Source organism: Balaenoptera acutorostrata, chromosome 12 (genome assembly GCF_949987535.1).
Source record: "Balaenoptera acutorostrata chromosome 12, mBalAcu1.1, whole genome shotgun sequence".
NCBI classification, from domain to species: domain Eukaryota; kingdom Metazoa; phylum Chordata; class Mammalia; order Artiodactyla; family Balaenopteridae; genus Balaenoptera; species Balaenoptera acutorostrata.
In genome coordinates this window covers 83,236,544-83,255,809 of record NC_080075.1, presented here as the reverse complement: position 1 = coordinate 83,255,809, position 19,266 = coordinate 83,236,544, and the positions used below count along the sequence as shown (strand labels likewise).

The following is a 19,266-nucleotide window of genomic DNA, read 5'->3' as shown; positions in this document are numbered from 1 at the left end:
CAACACAAGACATTTATTAATCCCAAAGGGAAAAAAGATAATTTTATATAGAAGAAATATGGTTGACACCACCTCAATCAAGTGATCAAAATGAACAATGTCAGTAAAGGAACACAACAGTACCGCGTATCTCCTAAGATAACGTACTGGGAAGGACCCAAAATCACTTCTGTGGTATTCTCACCAAAAATGTGCAACTTGAATACACGAACAAAACTCAGACAAAGTCAAATTTAGTGGCATTTTACAAAATAATTGGCCAGTGCTTTTTAAAAAATGTCAAGGTCATAAAAGGGAAAAAAAAGAATGAGGGGGCTTCCCTGGTGGCGCAGTGGTTGAGAATCTGCCTGCCAATGCAGGGGACATGGGTTCGAGCCCTGGTCTGGGAAGATCCCACATGCCACGGAGCAACTAGGCCCGTGAGCCACAACTACTGAGCTTGCGCATCTGGAGCCTGTGCCCCGCAACAAGAGATGCCACAACAGTGAAAGGCCCACGCACCGCAATGAAGAGTGGCCCCCACTCGCCGCAACTAGAGAAAGCCCTCGCAGAGAAACGAAGACTCAACACAGCCAAAAATAAATAAATTGATTAATTAAACAAATTAAAAAAAAAAAAAAAAGAATGAGGAACTATTTCAGATTACTGGACCCTAAGGAGACATGGCATTAAGTGCAACGTGTGACCTGCATTGGACTCAGATCAGAAAAAAACATCAGTGGGCCGACTGACAAAATCTGAATGATGGGTACAAAAGATGAGGTATTGCATCAGTGTTAGCTGTAGTCGTCTGAAATGGTAATATTTGGTGAACCTACATGAAGAGTACGTAAAATTCTTTGTATAGTTGACATAATAATTTTGGTATTAAATATAAAATTTTCAAAATGAAAAGTTAAAAAAATTAGAGAAGTTATGTCCAACTACCTCATATCCGCACCACTCTCCGATATTCAAACAATTTTATTTTTCCTGCTTCTTTCCCCCTATTATTTTTTAAAATTTTTAAATTTATTATTTATTTATTTATTATTATTTTTTTTATTTTTGGCTGTGTTGGGTCTTCGTTTCTGTGTGAGGACTTTCTCCAGTTGTGGCAAGCGGGGGCCACTCTTCATCGCAGTGCGCGGGCCCCTCACCATCGCGGCCTCTCTTGTTGCGGAGCACAGGCTCCAGACGCGCAGGCTCGGTAATTGTGGCTCACGGGCCCAGTTGCTCCGCGGCATGTGGGATCTTCCCAGACCAGGGCTCGAACCCGTGTCCCCTGCATTGGCAGGCAGATTCTCAACCACTGCGCCACCAGGGAAGCCCTTTCCCCCTATTTTTCTTCAACTTCTCCCTCTAATGCATTAGAGGAATGGAGAGACAATAGCAGTGCAGCTCCTTGGGAGCACGACAGCCACTAAGCAAAGGGCACTTGGATATAACTGTCCCACTACAAACAAAGCCAACTGGGACCTGAGCAGACCCCGGGAGAAGGGTGCCCTGTGCTGGCGTCAAAGCCGTCCCCATCCAGTGACATTTACTAAACTCCAGTTTATTTCCCAGGAGGTGGTAGCTGTGAACTAAGACCCACGTACGGCCATGAGGACACTCTGCCTGCACGAAGGGGGTAAACAGGGCCTCCCTCTTTCACCCCCACTCCCCAAAACAGTGCTGTTGAGATTTAAAACACACTACTGACAGCCCTGAACTTCGTGTCTTTCTCCACAAAACCGGGTTCTTCTGTATTTCCTGGCTAGTTAAGGAGCACCACTTCCTCCCCGGTAACTTTCGCAGAAATCAGAAAGGCACTGGCCTCGTGTCTCATCCCCCGCACCCAAGCAGTCACCGAGTCCACTGGTAGAAACTTCCTCAGCTCCCTTTTCTATCCTCTTCCATCTTCGAAGCTGATACAGAGTTCAGGGCCAAGGTCAGGCAACTTGACCACAGCCTTTGTCCCCTAACTGGTGCCCCTCCAGTCCCGTGTTCACGCAGAGGTCAGAGGGCTTCTCCTAAAGCCCGGATCTGATCACACTGCTTCCTGGGCACCAATTTTCCTGGAGGCCTTAGTGTCACTGAGGTAAAAGCTGAGCAGGACACTGGGGCGTCTCCACCGTCTGACCTGCTTCTCTCCAGTTTCATCTCCCAGTGGCTCTTGCTTACACACCGTACACCCAGCTGTGCTGAACTCAGGTCAAGAATGCCCTCCTCAGAGCAGTCTTCCTCACCACCTCCAGACAGAACAGCTACCTGCCCTCCTGAGCCCACGCACCAGGCAGACTTCTACCACAGCACCGAAGCAATTAGAGTATTTACTTCTTGGTTCACAAATCTACATTCTCCATCGGATCGGAGTCCCCACACCAACAGCGTCCATCTACCGGGACCGGAGTCAGAGCTTTGCATGAGTGATTCCATTTAACCCTCACACATATTATTCCCATTTTACACATGAGGAAACTGAGGTTGTAAGAGGGTCAGTAACTGTTCAAGTCCCCAGAGCTAGTCAGTGGTGAAACTGGGATTTGAATGCAGGTCTACCTGGTGAAGAGCCCAAACGCTTTACTACCACTTGCTTTGTCTCTTTTTCTAACCCCAGAAAGTAGCACAGTGAACGGTGCATAATCTACGCTTGAAGAATCTTCGATGAATATTTCACATAGTGTACAGTTCAAACAGCAGTTATCAGGCACATTTTTCAGAATGTTTTAACTGAGCAGCAATTAACACATATAATGCTGTGTATTGAGAGAGTGAAAAATGCTAAAAGATGAAGCAATGTTTTCTGTTCTCTGAATCAAACTCCTGATTTCTCACACTTAATCACATCCAATCCACATAAAGTGACAGCGGGAAGAGAAAAGGGCAGCAGAGCATGCTACTGAAATGTTACTGCTGAGTGTATTCCCCTGGCAAATAGGAAGAGGAGTACCATAGGGCCAAAAAGAACACAGCCTTCCAGATCACACAGAACTGGATTTGAACTCCAGTTCTATAGCTCACAACCTGGGTAGGTCATGTAACCTCATCTTCTAGGTCATGTGACCTCATCTAAAACACAGCGAATGGTAATTACTTTGCAAGGCTGTTTTAAAGATGAAGTGCAGTGATGTGCACGTAGGATAGACACACTCCACAGTCTCCTTATCTTCCCCCAGTGATGCCAGTGACAAGAGGGTGAAATCTTTAAAGGGAGAACCCATTATTCATAAGGAAGGACCTTCTCAAGGTCTCCAGACATTTGCAGAACCCAGTAATACGGATGCTCGCTTAACTTTAATCATTTTAGGAAAAAGGCACATTGATCTCTTGCTCATATTTGGACAAACGGGCTTGTGATTTGTTTGCTTCCACATGAGAAGCAACTAGCTGGTCAGAAATCACCATCGGCAAAATACCGCAAGTTAATACAAAATAGTATCAATCTAAAAGCACCAGGTCACTCTCTAAGGGAACAGTTGCATTATTCCAAGCAAATCATTTTATTTGCATGTAAGGGGGAAGCAGCATGGTCTAATCATCATTCATGGCAAGAACGTCGGACTGAATGTCAGGAGTCTTGGCCTTGCCACTTTAAAGGTGACCCTGGACATGTTTTTTAAGATTTAATATTCATTTATTCAACAAATATTTACTGAGTGTCTGTAAGACCCCTGTTCTCATGGAATTTATATTCTAATGGAAGAAGAAAGACATCACATAATAAATAGACAGACAGATAGAGGGGAAGAAGTTAGCAGACAGGGGTAAGTGATTAGAAGAGAAAAATGCTCATAAAATAGGTTGTGACTGGGTGATGTAGTCACTTTGTAAATGGTGACATTTATGCTAAAATCTGAGGATGGAACTTCTTCCTTTTCGGACATCCACATCCCTCCTATAAAATGTGACTACTGACCAAGGATGCTTTTGAACGTGTCTTCTAGTTCTAGGAATTTGTGATTTCATGGCTATTAGAGAAGTATTCGTGTGAACACATATTCTTAACATCAAATATTATCCTATATTTAAGAAAATCATTTATGGCAATGAGTCTTAGCTTTGAAGACATTTAAGGTAACAGTAATTCTTCTGTAAGGAACTAAATATAGCTTTGCACACTTAACTTTTCCTACTGATCTTTGTCGGAGCTCTGTCTGACAAGGAAGTGAGCATTTTGTTGATGCTTTGGCAAATGAAGCCAAGCTGGCCTCTGACGAGAAGGGCTAATGTACCCTTCCATGTATACATGAATTTGTAATGAGGTTAGAAGCTGTCTTAAACTAATTCTTTCTGTTGATCACTTACAACCACAAATTCAGACAGACTGAAATTTTACAAAGTGAAATGAAACTCTAAGCCACATGTTCTTTTTTACATAAAAACAGAAAAAAAAATTGAGGTGATGGGGTATGGAATTTTTTAAGGAAACATCAGTACTCTGACCCATATTTTTCATGTACCAGTTAACTAGAAAATTACCAAACCTGAAAAACTCAGATACATTGTACCAAGGGAATTAACACATTACATTCATTCCCCTCCCCCTCTACATTCCTCCCTCCCCTCCCTTGGCGGGCAGCAGGGAGACCTCCCTCGGTCTCCCTGCTGCCCGCCAAGCTGGGGCACATTTCTGGGATGGAAACGAAGGCCTTTCAAGCTGTTGAAAAATGAGGGCCCCTGAATGTTTAATTCTGTTAACTAATCATTAGGAAACTAGAAATCGCTGTCTCTCTGGGAACCAGTGAGGTAGCCGGCTCCACAGACTGTGTGTTTAATTTTGCAGGAGCTGGCTGGTTTCCCAGCAACACATTGATTTGTGGGATCACTACTTTGGGCACCTTGAGGATAATTAAATATTAAGTCCCTATTTGATGTATGCAAAGTCTGCCTAAGAGGATTACCAGCCTCAGTGAAGGTAGCAGTCCCACATTTTCTGGTAATTGAACATTGCAATGTCATTACCTATTCTTATCTTATTCTTAAGAATAAGATACCTATTACCTATTCTTATCTTTACGCTGTAAGACTCTGTCTCTATCCTTAATATTACCTTTGAGGATGGAGAAGGAGATAGGGAGAAATTAAGAAAATGAGAGCCCGTGCAATCAACACTTTGGGGTCTTCTAGGTGTTTGGGATATGGAGATGAAGACGACAGTTTAATGTGTGTCGAAGAAATGACAGAGGTGAGCAAACCATCCTCTGGTTTGCTCCGACACGAAGTGAGGCTCCAACCACAGAAGCCGGCCTCATCGTCCTGCCAGGATAGAGGCATCAAGGAAGATGCAACTGAAAAAGGCTGAGGACTTGAAAAATGGAGGTTCTGGCAGAAAAGTACATAAAAGTCAGAGCGTTCATTTGTTTCAGGATGAGTCAGAACTTAAGGTTCCACACGGCAACCTTGAACCTCTGTCTCCTCCGGTTCAAGGCTCCATTTTACATACCAAGCAGCCAAGGCTCACAGTTTAAGAATCTTCTCCAAGATCATAAACAACAGTGGAGGGAGGACGGAGACACATGCATGTGATTTGTCCACCAGCGCCCCAATCCTTCTACTGGTCTAGTGAGAGGTAACATGGTTTTTTAAAAACAGTAATGGAGACTACCTCAAATTTAAACTATGGGCATAGTTCTACAGCATTCCAGAAGTTGTTGCTACTTCCATTCTGATGCTACAAATTTTCTGCATTCATTTTCTAAATAGCAAACAGCTATTTATAAGGCAGCGTTCCCCTACCAAATTCACTTGCCCTCCAAAATAGATTTGAATAAGCAATGCCAGGCTGACATAGAATACTTAACTTTTAAAGGAGGAGGAGGAGGAGACACTCAGTGACTTAATTTATTTTGAAGAAGTCTACAAACGAATAACGTAATTAAGCCACTATGGTAGTTTTTTTTTTTTTTTAATTGAAGCATAGTTGACTTGCAATGTTGTATTAGTTTGAAGTGTATGACATAATGATTCGCTATTTTTATAGATTATACTCCATATACAGTTATTATAAAATATTGGCTATATTCCCTGTGCTGTACATTACATCCTTGTAACTTATTTGTTTTATATCTAATAGCTTGTACCTCTTAATCCCCTTCACTTTTCTTGCCCTCTCCCTACCGCTCTCCCCTCTGGCAGCCATTAGTTTGTTCTCTGTACCTATGAGTCTGTTTCTGTTTTGTAATATCCATTTGTTTTATTTTTTAGATTCCACACAAAAGCGACAACATACAGTGTTTGTCATTCTCTGACTTACTGGGCTGGCCAACAAGTTCATTCAGGTTTTTTGTTACATCTTACGGAGAAAGGCCAAAATTCAACCTTTTTTGGCCAACCTAATATTTCACCAAGCATAATACCCTCCAGATCCATCTGTGATGCTGTAAATGGCAAGATTTCATTCTTTTGTATGGCCTAGTAATGTGCCACTGGAGATATATATCTGTGTATCTATATATCTCACATTTTCTTTATCCATTCAACTGCTGACAGACAGTTAGGTTACTTCCATATCTTGGTTATTGTAATTAGTGCTGTTACTGACATGCACGTATCTTTTCGAATTAGTATTTTCATTCTTTTTGGATATATACCCAGGAGTGGAACTGCGGGATCATAAGGTAGTTCTATTTTTAATTTTTTGAGGAACCCCCATACTGCTCTCCACAGTGGCTGCCCCAATTTACACACCCACCAACAGTGTGCTAGGGTTCTCTTTTCTCCACATCCTTACCAGCCACATGTAAAAAAATGAAATGAGAACATTTTCTTACAACTTATATAAAAATAAACTCAAAATGGATTAAAGACCTAACTGTATGGTAGTTTCCTTATTTCTACTACCAAATACTTTAAGAAACTCAGATCATTAACTTCCAAGGACCAGGAAATTGTTCTTATATAGAGGGAAAGTAAGAGGAGGTAGAAAATTTAAAAAGCAAAGGAGACATGAGATGACTTTTACTAAAGTCAAGAGACATCCTGGAGAGATGTTTTTTGAGGGCCTGAAAAGTTCACACCACCACAGGAAACAGTGGTGAAACGAGGAGCAGCAGACAGACTTTGCAAATGAGAGACAACAGTTTGTATTCAGTGAAATTCAAGTCAAGTCAGTCTAGAAAAGTGCGTGGAAAAGGATTCTTGACAAAGCTAAGCTCCCTTAAATACTGTCTTTGGAAAAAGTTCAGCTAAGATGAAATTAAAATCTCAGAAATAGCCAGAAGTCACTGAAGTCATCTAAAAGCTGCAACTTGTTCTCTGAATAACTGGAACATCAAGGAAAACTTAAAAGAAGAAATAGTGGTTATACTTATATTATTTCTGAAGCGTTTAGACCCAAATATCAAAGTGTATGTTCTAATGTTTCAACACAACAGGTAAGATGGATATTGTCCTCTTTTCCCAGTTTCCACGTTGCTTCATAACATCCCCGGTGCACAGATCCGACACGAAGTGAGGCTCCAACCACAGAAGCCGGCCTCATCGTCCTGCCAGGATAGAGGCATCAAGGAAGATGCAACTGAAAAAGGCTGAGGACTTGAAAAATGGAGGTTCTGGCAGAAAAGTACATAAAAGTCAGAGCGTTCATTTGTTTCAGGATGAGTCAGAACTTAAGGTTCCACACGGCAAAAATAACGCGACCTAGTTTGGAGCTTACCTCCGAGATGCTATGGGAACCTTCGGGTCTGCTGAAAACAAGCACACCTCGAGCATTCACTATGCCAGGGGCCTGGAGTATAGGTCATAGCCCATTGCATTAGTGTTCACAGACTGCTCTTGGAAAAGCCTGTTAGTGGTCTCTTGATGCAATGCAAAGCAAAATGCTGAGACTAAATAATGTGATACGGTCATGATGCTTCAGAGAGTATTATTCAGGTATTAGTGACTTTTAATATAATCCATTTCAGCAATTTGGCAAGATTAGAGAATCTTTGATAAGTCCATCTTGTTTGAATCTCAAATTCCCTAACTCTGAAGAACAGATAACAGTATTTACCTGCTTCCCTCACAGCGGGAAATGAGAATATATGAGGTAATTCTAAAGATGCTCTGAGAGGAGTCTCGAGATATCCTTAATATTTGGTTCTTTTTAAAAAGAAGTTCATTGTTCTTTAAATGAAATAATAAGGAAACAAACAGAAATTATAAAGCAAAGCTTTAAAATTAGAAGGTAAATTGAGTTGGAATCAGACTTCCAGGAAACTCTTTTGCAGACTAGATTAACCTAGGAAGTCTTATTTTCTAACTTCTATTGGCCTGCAGTCTACTCTGCAAGCTAAAGCACTTGATTAAGTGCTGACTCTTAGATCCTATGCTTTCGGGACGCATCAGTTTAGAATCTAAGCCAAAATTCAACAGCCACCGTATTTCTTTGATTTAGGAATTGGCGTTTCCACTCAATCAACAAGCATTGAAGCTCTGAAGGTGTGCACAGCATACTTTGAGGGATTTGAAAAATGACAGGTATATCCTCCAGGGTTTCTCCGTTTTCAGGTAGTGGGGAGACAAAACTTTTAGTAGTAGTAGTAACAGCAGTAATAATAATAATAATAGATCAAATGTGTGGACCTCGGGGCTTCCCTGGTGGCGCAGTGGTTGAGAGTCTGCCTGCCAATGCAGGGGACACGGGTTCGAGCCCTGGTCTGGGAAGATCCCACATGCCGCGGAGCAACTAGGCCCGTGAGTCACAATTACTGAGCCTGCGCGTCTGGAGCCTGTGCTCCGCAACAAGAGAGGCCGTGATAGTGAGAGGCCCGCGCACCGCGATGAAGAGTGGCCCCCGCTTGCCTCAACTAGAGAAAGCCCTCGCACAGAAACAAAGACCCAACACAGCCAAAAATTAAAAAAAAAAAAAAAAAAAAAAATGTGTGGACCTCAAGGTTCAATTAATTAAGTTTGAAATGGTCAGGGAAGGGTCCAGAGAGGTGATGGACTGAGTGAGCCCTGAAGGATGATATGGAGAAACCAAAGGTCTCGTGTGTCTGCTGCATTTTGTCGGTCTGCATACAGAAGAGAAGGGAGGGCATTTTAGTGCCTGGGCAGAGCATAAAAGAAATGAAATAGCTATACTGCACACTGAATTTCCACTTAGATCTGCATTTCTCCAGGGAAAGGGTGAGCTGCCATAATTAACTGATACTATGAAAAATCCTGACTGTATCCTACGAAGAGAAAAATTAGATACACATGTTAGGTGACTGAGGCATCATCTACTATGCATATTCAAACATACGGAAAAATAAAAACAAAATTTGTTGCACATATTTAACTACTACATAGTTGGACTGATGAACACACTGGGAAGTTTGCATTAGCAAGCTGATTATTCACCTGAAGGTGGTTTAAAGTAATCAAGAAATGAGCAGTCAGATGCTCCCTTACCTGTCTCTGGGGCCAAGTGGCTTTGAGGATGGCCTCCGTTCTAAAGAACACAAGGAGCTTGCCATCCTCCTCAGTCAGGTGAAATGACTGTCCCAGAATCTGCAGCACTTGAATGCGGGGCCTCACGGGCCAGGCGTCGTCAGCACAGAAAGGCCGCAGCCACTCCAGCAGGTCCTCAGAGGACACCAGCTGTTCTCTGCAAAATCAAGGGTTCGATTAAAAAGAAAAAAAAAGACGTAGTAGTTTCTAATTCCAGTAATCAAATGAGGTGATTGATCTAAACAACTGTTTGTTGGATGACTTTATTTTTTTTTCTACTGCGAGGAAAAATGTAGGTTTTAAATGGCTTAAAGCAAACCACATTAGGTGTTTAAAAACTATGTAAAATGCATGTGATAGTTAAACAGTACCATATTCAAATCAGTTACAGAAAGCAGATAAAAATAATCAATACGTTCTTAGCTACTCCATTTCTTAAGCAAAGTTTACTAAGAAGCACGGCTTATTTCAAAGTTCTATGAAGATGTTATGCCCATGCCCATCCAGTTCCCAGGGCTTAAAAGACTCTCTTTTTATTGAATTGAATTGACGACTAGCTCAATGGGCAAAATTAAAGATTTCCAAATCAAACAGTTTTCATTAGAACACTGCTTTAGAGTGATAACTGTTTCTATTGATAATAGTTCACATAGGAGGGTGCTAGAGTCTTGGATAACCAGGTAGACATCTGGAAAAAAATCTTTGATTGAAATATTATTATTTTAGTCTTGGCAAACAAAATAACTCTTGTAATACAATTTTCATGAATGGCTTATCTCATCAACTAGTTAATGACTTTGAATTCAAAGAAAAAGAAAAAAGTATGGTTTATTTCTACTAATGATACTAATAGTGCCAGGCATCATTCAGTAATTTTATATAAACTATTACTAGTTGACAATAACTATACAAAGTAAATATATTTAACTTGTACATATTTTATTGAAATTTTTTCAGTTTTATTGAGATATAATTGGCATATAACACTGTATTAGTTTAAGGTGTACAACGTCATGATTTATGTATATTCTGCAAAATAATTACCACAGTAAGTTCAGTTAACATCCATCATCTGATATAGTTACAAATTTTTTTTTCTTGAGATGAGAACTTTTAAGATCTCTCTTAGTAACTTCCAAATATATATTGTTAACTATAGTCATCATGCTGTACATGTAAATTCCATTTTATAGATGAGGAAACAGGCTTCATGGAAATGACAGTATATGCCCACAACAACTATACTAGTGCAGTATGACCCCAAAGTCCATGTTCTTTCTACTATTTTTCTGTGATAGAATTTAAATAAGGGGTTAGAGTATCAAATTTGATACTACCTTAAAAATAAAATATGAATGTGTGATTATTAAAGAACTGGGGGGTCTAAAAGGATTTGTCAAAGGGGACACTTGTACAACTTTCTATCGAGTACTAGAATCTTTTCACTTATAATCCCAAATGGACCATCTTAGGAAAACAACTTATTTGATGATGATGCCGATGAATTACTACTACCGATGACTGTTAAGAGGTCACTCATACAGAAGCCTCACTTCCACAAGGCCCTAGAGATCCAGGCTAAAGCACTGAATTATATAGATTCTTTTATAACCAGATCCTTAGGCTTTCACCAATAAATCACCCACATCAAGTTCCAAATTCCATGAACTAACAAGACCACATAAAATTTTTTTAAAACTTCTGAGAATAAAACTCTACAATACCACTGAGTATTTCTCTCAGTGTGCATTCTTTAATATACTTGCACAATTTCAGGGCAATTTAAATTTAAAAAAAAACCCAAAGTTAGTTATTTGTATTTAGGAATAAATTACAAAATGCTGTGGACAATCGGTTCAAGCATTTCCTAAATTTACAAAGACATTTGTCAGTTTTACATACGAGTGTCACTCTTAATATGTATCAGAAATGTCAAAACTGGGGTGCAAAAGAAGCAGAATGCTATAAATATTTCCTGGATATCTACTACTTGCAAAGCAAACAGACAGTATTGTGTAGTGGAAAGAGTATTATGTTGGAATTTGATGGACCTATGAATCTCTTCCTAACAACTCTCAATAAAAATCATGAAATGTCATCATTCCCGTTTTACAGTTTAGTAGACAAAGGTCCTGAAAGTGTTCTCTTGGAGTCTTTGCAACCAAGATAACTTATATAAAGTACCCAGAATTGTATGTGGCACAGAGGAAGGATTTAATAAACAGTAACCATCATCCGAATAATCACCATCATTTTATTATCAACATCAACAGAGTACTAGTTTGTACTGGATGATCAGGGATGAACAATTATATGATCTGTGCCTTCAAAGAATTAATAATACAATGAAACAGAAAGACTTCACAAATGACTATTCTCTAAATATTAACATAATATAAATGTGAACAATTGTTTTGAAGAAAGAGTGGGTAAAATCAGGGAAGGCTTCACAGAGGACGTGGCCTCTGAACCGGATCACAAAGGGCAAATGGAAGGCACATTAATGGAAAGGTGGGAAAATATAATCCAGATAGAGAGAAGAGCAAGGGGGAAAAAAAAAGTCCAAGATTTCAAAGGACATAGCATGTTCAGGGAGCAAAAAAAGCACAGATGTCTGGGGGTCAATCAGAGGAGAGAGCAAAGAGAGGACAGGTCTCCTGACCTGGATAACCAGGAGCTCGCACACAGGCTGAAAAGGTGGCGCACCTTCAAGCTCTGAAAGCACAGGCTTTGCAGGCGTCAGCCCAGATTCCGTTCCCAGAATGACCACTTCCTGACAGCACTACACTGACCAAGAAGTCACTTAACGGTTCTGAGCCTCAGTGTCTTATTTGTAAATTGGAGATAGATAATAACCCCTTACTCGTGGAGTGGCTGAGAATGAAATACATAAAATGAAATAATAAAGCACATGATACATTATCTGGCACATAACGAAGAACTTCAATTAGTGGCAGCAATGATTATTGAGGACATTGGTCTTACATGGTGTGGAATGGGAATGATGGAGGGTTTCTGAGCAGTGAAATATCATAGTCATGTTAGTGCTTAGAGAGGTGTGCAGGCCGGGGCACGCCCTTTGGGTGAGGCCTACACTGGTCAAATTAAGTGTAATTCAAGAGAAAAGAAGATTAAAGTACATTTTGGGCTTTGAGTCCAAGCCAATTTCACATAATAAGAAGCTGATATTTTTGACCCTGTCACCCAAGTGCCAAGAGGGGAGCAGGTAGGATGAGCTAGAATGGGAAGAAGCTGGGGTCATGAAGACCAGATGGAAGTTACAAAAATAAAGCAAGACCTGCATACAGTGAACAAGAATGAAAACTGTTAATAATAATAACTATGAAAGCTTACTGTGCACCATGAATTACATCACTTCATCGTCACTATCTTTTTCATGCATTCTGTTATCATCTCCAGTTTGTAGACAAGGAAGCAACCAAAGAGACGTTTAATAACTTGTCCACAGTCACACAGTAAGTCGTGGAGCCAATATTTGAACTTGGACTATCTTACAGCCTTGTCAATCACTATGCAATGTTACTGAACCAAGTGGGGGCAAATTCCAGAACACTGTGGCAGTAGATTAAAATTATTCAGGTACTGATGTGATACAGAGAGATTATTATCACAGCATTTTCCAAATCATTAGATTTAGATTCCTTTTACCTGACAACTTGCTGTGCAGTTGATAACATTGGACATTTTGGAAAAAACTGCTCTAAGTTTTGGTTGATAGTTCAAATACATAATAAAATTACGAAAGCTCATTCCTGAAACAGAAACATTGTGTTCTAGAAGCACTATGTTATAGATGAGCTTGGCTATATATACTGTGAACATTTGTGCTCAATAAGACTGCACAGAAATGAAAGGCAGCTCTGTAGGAAAAGCTGTCCAGGAAATCGACTAGACAGTATCTCCTAAAGTTTTTAGCTGCAAAATAGTTTACATTTTAATTTCAATTTGAGTTTTTAAAATTCGTAGTCTTTCTTATGATTCGGCAAATACACACACACACATATACAGAGGCAGAGAAAGAAAAACAGAATGTTAGAATTGTGATAGAATGTTAACAATTGGTGAATCAAGGGGAAGAGAATATAGTCATTATTTTTCAATCTTTGCAACTTTTCTGTGGGTTTGAAATTTTTCAAGATAAGCAGGTGGGTAAAAACCAATTGTGACTTTCTTTTTTTAATTAATTAATTAATTAGTTTATTTATGGCTGTGTTGGGTCTTCGTTACTGTGTGTGGGCTTTCTCTACTTGTGGTGAGTGGGGGCTTCTCTTAGCTGCGGTGCGCAGGCTTCTCATTGCGGTGGCTTCTGCTGTTGCAGAGCATGGGCTCTAGGCTCACGGGCTTCAGTAGCTGTGGCACACAGGCTCAGTAGTTGTGGCGCACGGGCTTAGTTGCTCCGTGGCATGTGGGATCTTCCCGGACCAGGGCTCGAGCCCGGTAGCCCCCAATTACGACTTTTACAATGTAAAAAAAAAACCAGAATGGGAAGGAAAATGATTCCATTTTTATAGCATTTTATGGAGGCAAGGAGAGGGTTTAATGAGCTTAGGAATAAAAAGAGAACATGATTTCAAAACATTTTTATCTTATTATAAAAGAGATATACAAATGATTTTAAAAAGATATAAAATAGGTAATAGAGAAAAGTATCTCAGTTTCATTGCAAATACACAGACATTTGCTTCTACCTCTTTCCCTATAATGAGGATTTCTGTGGTGGGGGGAGGTTATTATACTACACAGGGTAATTCAGTACACTATTTTTTTTAAAAAAATTAACTACTAAAGGAAACACACACACATTTACACAATCAGTTTTGGCCCAAAAGATAAGGAGTCTTCTGAAATATACGAGTAGTTCTACTAACAGAAAAGAACAACAGCAGCAACAATGACAACAAAACTAGGTTCACTGAATGATTAATTTGAGAATATGATGTTCTACTAGGTAAGTAAGGTAGTATAAGAGGATATTCACAAAACTACAAAGGAACGGAAAAGAAATGCCAACTAAACGAAGGCAATTATTGAATCAAAGAAAAAAGACAGATTCTGAGAATATTAACAAGCTGATCCTTTGTATAAGAGCTTGCAGATTCTGCATGGCATAAATGTATGAAGATAACCCAACCTTGAACTTAAATGATTATGGTCTATTAAAAGAGACAGTAAATACGAAAAGCACTTTATATATCATGATGCACCACACAAAATAAAATTATTGTTCTTATTTGAGAATGGGAGAAGGAAAGACTGCATTCAAACAAGACAAACATAGACCTTTGTGATTTCTTGTAAATATAAATGTCATAGAATTGGAATGCCTGAAGGGAACAGAAGGTCACTTTGTCCAATCTTCTAGATTGAAGTTATAAACCAGCAGCCAGCGTTTTGTATTGGCTCACACAGTATATACCAATGTTTCAAAATTTAAAAATTTTACACAGTGAAGATTTACCAGCTCTTCTTTTTTTCTCCCGCTTTATTGAGATATAATTGACATACAGCACTGTATAAGTTTAAGGTGTACAGCATAATGATTTGACTTACATATATTGTGAAGATTACAATAGTAAGTTTAGTGAAAAGCCATGATCTCATATAGATACAAAAAGGAAAAAGAAAAAAATGGTTTTTTTCTTGTGATGAGATCTCTTAGGATCCACTCTCTTAACAACGTAGCTCCCCTTTAAATGCTGGAAGATAAGGACTCACTGGCAGCTGCTTCCCTTAGATAAGACCTCCTGAGCTCTCAAGTACCCCTCAGCCTCCACACTTCCTACCTTCCCTTAAGGCCCGTCCACCTTGCTCATTTCCATTACCTGCCTGGCCTCAGTAGGAAATGAGTTTGCAAACTGATCTGTAACATGCTAGGCTAGACAGAGAGAGAAGGACAGGCAGCTGGGTGGGCCCGGGGTGGAAAGCAAGTAAATGTGAGCGAGCGAACAGTGAGAGACGTAAGTGCTCATATTCTGGGTAGGTCCCTGAACTCAGTTAAGGAACCGATCCACACACTGCGCACACTTTCCTCACTACACATGGAACTGGGGGAGCAGACATTTCCCAGGACAATGTCTTCTATTCATCAGCTCCCGTGAAACAACTGGGGCACCTGACAAAGAGTAAAAGGGAACTGAAAACAAATGAATGCATAACGTGTTAATGGCATTGCAGTAGTATAAAAAGCGTGATTGTTTTCAAATAATTATCATAATCAAGTTATATTAAAAGACAAATTCCTACAAAGGCAATAATTTTGGTGTGTGCAGAATTCCAATCTCAAATCTTAACTTTTGGTAAATAAATACTAACAACGTCTTTGTGGCTGCTCTCAAATGTATGCCAATCAGAAGATCTTCTTGAGGTTCATTCATCAGTAGAAACATGGACACATCTCACTGTAATGCGGCAGAAATGGCAGCTGTGAAGTCATAAGTATGGCCTTAGGTGGCCCCGAGGAACACTGCAGTGGTAGAGTGGATCCACCCTCCGGGTCAGCGACCATGGCTTCCAGCAGGGTTCATACCACAGAACAGAGGGCTCAGGCACTGGGGGTACCTGGAGATCATCTGGTGATTCACTCTGCCTCACGGAGCGGAAAGAGGAAGAAGAAACTGGATTCAATTTGCTCTAGTGGGCTTTCTTTTTCTTTTCTTTTTTTTGGGGGGTGGGCAGGGTCTTTTGTGTGCTTTAAAAATAATGTGAAGTCCCTAGGTAACTCCAAAGAGCTCAATGAAGCCTGAATGATCTGACACTGTTCAATATACACGAAGTTTTAAGACAGCTGAAGCTGCTACTGTGATTAAGCAGCAATTTAAACAAACAAAGAGTCCTAAAATACTCAATAGTTTTGAAGGAAATCTTTCTCCCTCTTTGAATGCTGCACAGAGGAATTCCTCATTAATTATCTGTTTTCTGAGTGGATTTATTTCTGTACATCCTTTTGAAAATCACTAATATACTGGTTCACACTTGTGGGTCATATCTGTTAGGAAATTTTTTAAAGGTATATGAAGGCAGGGAGTAGAAAAGGAAATAAGGCCAAGGCAGAGAGAAGGAGGTGGAAGAGGCGAGAAAATGGAGGAAAGTAATGCCTTAAGACCTCGCAAAGTTCAGTCCATGGACTAAGGGGCACTTGGGAGCTGGTTGGAAACACAGAATCTCAGGCGCTACCTACATCTACCCAAGTAAAATTTGAATTTTAATAAGATCCCTGGGCAATTCCTAAACAGAATGATGTGTGAGAAGCACTGCCTTAACAGTCCATTGCAGCCTCTTTAATGTCAGAAAAAGATGAGATACGGTCAGAGAAATTCACAACACGTCTTTATCTGGGCGACCCCAGACAGGCTACAAAACCTGTCTGACCTTCATTTCCTCATCTGTAAAATGGAGATGACAATAATAGTAATATGATAGGGTGGTTCGGAGGACTGAGTGAGTTGTTAAATAAGGATAAGTAATGGATGTTCATTAGATTTTTGTTTTTAAAATGCATCAAGGTATTTTCTTGGTTCCTGGTTTAACGGGTATATTATTTTAGAACGCTATAATTTTAGCTGTTGAATTTTCTGAAACTTTTCCCTAGGCAAACTAATAAACTAATCCTTAACACAAACTAGAAATTTAAAATATACTCTCAGGCTTCCCTGGTGGCGCAGTGGTTGAGAATCTGCCTGCCAATGCAGGGGACACGGGTTCGAGCCCTGGTCTGGGAAGATCCCACATGCTGCGGAGCGACTAGGCCCGTGAGCCACAACTACTGAGCCTGCACGTCTGGAGCCTGTGCTCCGCAACAAGAGAGGTCGCAACAGTGAGAGGCCCGCGCACCGCGATGAAGAGTGGCCCCCGCTCGCCGCAACTAGAGAAAGCCCTCGCACAGAAACGAAGACCCAACACAGCCAAAAATAAATAAAATAAATAAATAAAATATACTCTCAAAATATGATGTTACAGATATACATAAATACAGGCACACTTCATCTTATTACACTTCACTTTATTTCACTTAGACACTGTCTTTTTTTTTAACAAATTGGTGGCCACCCTGCATTGAGCAAGTCTACTGATGCCATTTTTCCAAAAGCATCTGCTCAATTCATGTCTCTGTATCACATTTTGGTAATTCTCACAATATTTGAAACTTTTTCATTATTATTATATTTGTTATGGTGATCTGTGATCAGTGATCTTTGATGTTCCTATTGTAAATGTTTTGGCATTTTTTAGCAATAAAGTATTTTTTAATTAAGGTATGCACAATTTTTTTAGACATAATGCTTTTGTACAATTAATAGACAATAGTACAGTATAAACATAACTTTTATATACACTGAAAAACCAAAAAAATTTGTGTGACTTGCTTTATTGTGATATTCACTTTATTGTGGTGGTCTGGAACCAAACTCTCAATATCCCTGAGGTACATCTGTAATGGGAGAAAACATACACGCTCATAAAATAAACGTAATAGGCACGAGCCTCTGAATAATTAATTATCGTAATTTCATCTTTAATTGTAGATGTTATAAAAGGTTTTTGTCAGAAACAGACTCACAGACATAGAGGACAGACTAGTGGTTCCCACGTGGGAGTGGGGTGGGGGAGGGATGGATTGGGAGTTTGGGATTAGCAGACGCAAACAATTATATAGAGAATGGATAAACCACAAGGTCCTACTGTATAGCACAGGGAACTATATTTAATAGCCTGTAATAAACCATAATGGAAAAGAATATGAAAAAGAATATATATGTGTGTGTGTGTGTGTGTGTGTGTGTGTATATATATATATGTGTGTATAACTGAATCACTTTGCTGTACACCAGAAACACAACATTGTAAATTAATTATACTTCAATAGATACATTTTTTTTTTCTTAAACAAAAGGTTTTTGACAGAATGGAGCCCGCGTTTCGGCACAGCTGGAATTCCTGGCTCGGGGTCTCTCCCCTCCACTGCCACGGAGCTGCCCTGGAGCTGCAGGGGAGGGCGGCCTCACTGAGGCTGCCGGCTCTGGAGGGGTCCCACCGGCCAAAGCCGCAACCATCCTGGGGACCGTGGGCCAGTTCCCTGAAACCTGGACCTCGAAGGCCACCTTTATTCACACAAAGAAAGGATTTTTCCATTTGGAAGTCAACATGTTAGAGTAGAGGCGCTGCCCCGAGGGCACTCTCAGAAGGCCTACCGGCTCCCGGGCCCACCAGGAAAGAGCAGCTTCGGCAGTGCTGGAGGAAGGCGGGGAGAGAACCATGTGAATGAGCACTGGAGTCTGGGTGCAGCACAGTTTTCTGAAGAAGCAGGATGCTGATCTACATGTGGAAAAAGACCAGTCCAGCAGCTGTATTAGAAGACATGTGGTATATATGAAGTCTGTGATCCGTAGGGGAAATTTTGCCAGGTGGCTGACAGGGTCTTGGTGCTCCGGCCGGGTGTCAGGCCTGAGCCTCTGAGGTGGGAGAGACAAATTCAGGACACTGGACCAGCAGAGACCACCCGGCCCCACGTATTATCAATCGCTGAGAGTTCTCCCAGAGACCTCCGTCTCAATGCTATGACCCAGCTCCACCCAACGGCCAGCAAACTCCAGTGCTGGAAGCCCCATGTAAAACAACTAGCAAGACAGGAACACAACTCCACCCATTAGCAGAGAGGCTGCATAAAATCATACGAAGTTCACCCCAAAACATACCACCAGACGCAGCCCTGCCCACCAGAAATACAAGATCCAGCCCCACCCACCAGAACACGGGCACCAGTCCCCTCCACCAGGAAGCCTACAAAAGCCACTGAACCAACCTCACCCACCGGAGGCAGACACCAAAAACAACGGAAACTATGAACCTGCAGCCTGCAGAAAGGAG

General features: G+C 40.6%; 1 protein-coding gene across 1 annotated transcript in view; it reads right to left on the bottom strand.

Annotated features, from left to right (window-relative positions):
• NBAS (NBAS subunit of NRZ tethering complex) overlaps positions 1-19,266 on the bottom strand; it is a 345,265-nt gene that overhangs the window by 34,092 nt on the left and 291,907 nt on the right. Inside the window, exon 48 of the mRNA XM_007183498.2 lies at positions 9,343-9,538. Within this exon, the coding sequence (XP_007183560.2) occupies positions 9,343-9,538 (196 nt within the window). The remainder of the gene's footprint in view (positions 1-9,342; positions 9,539-19,266) is intronic.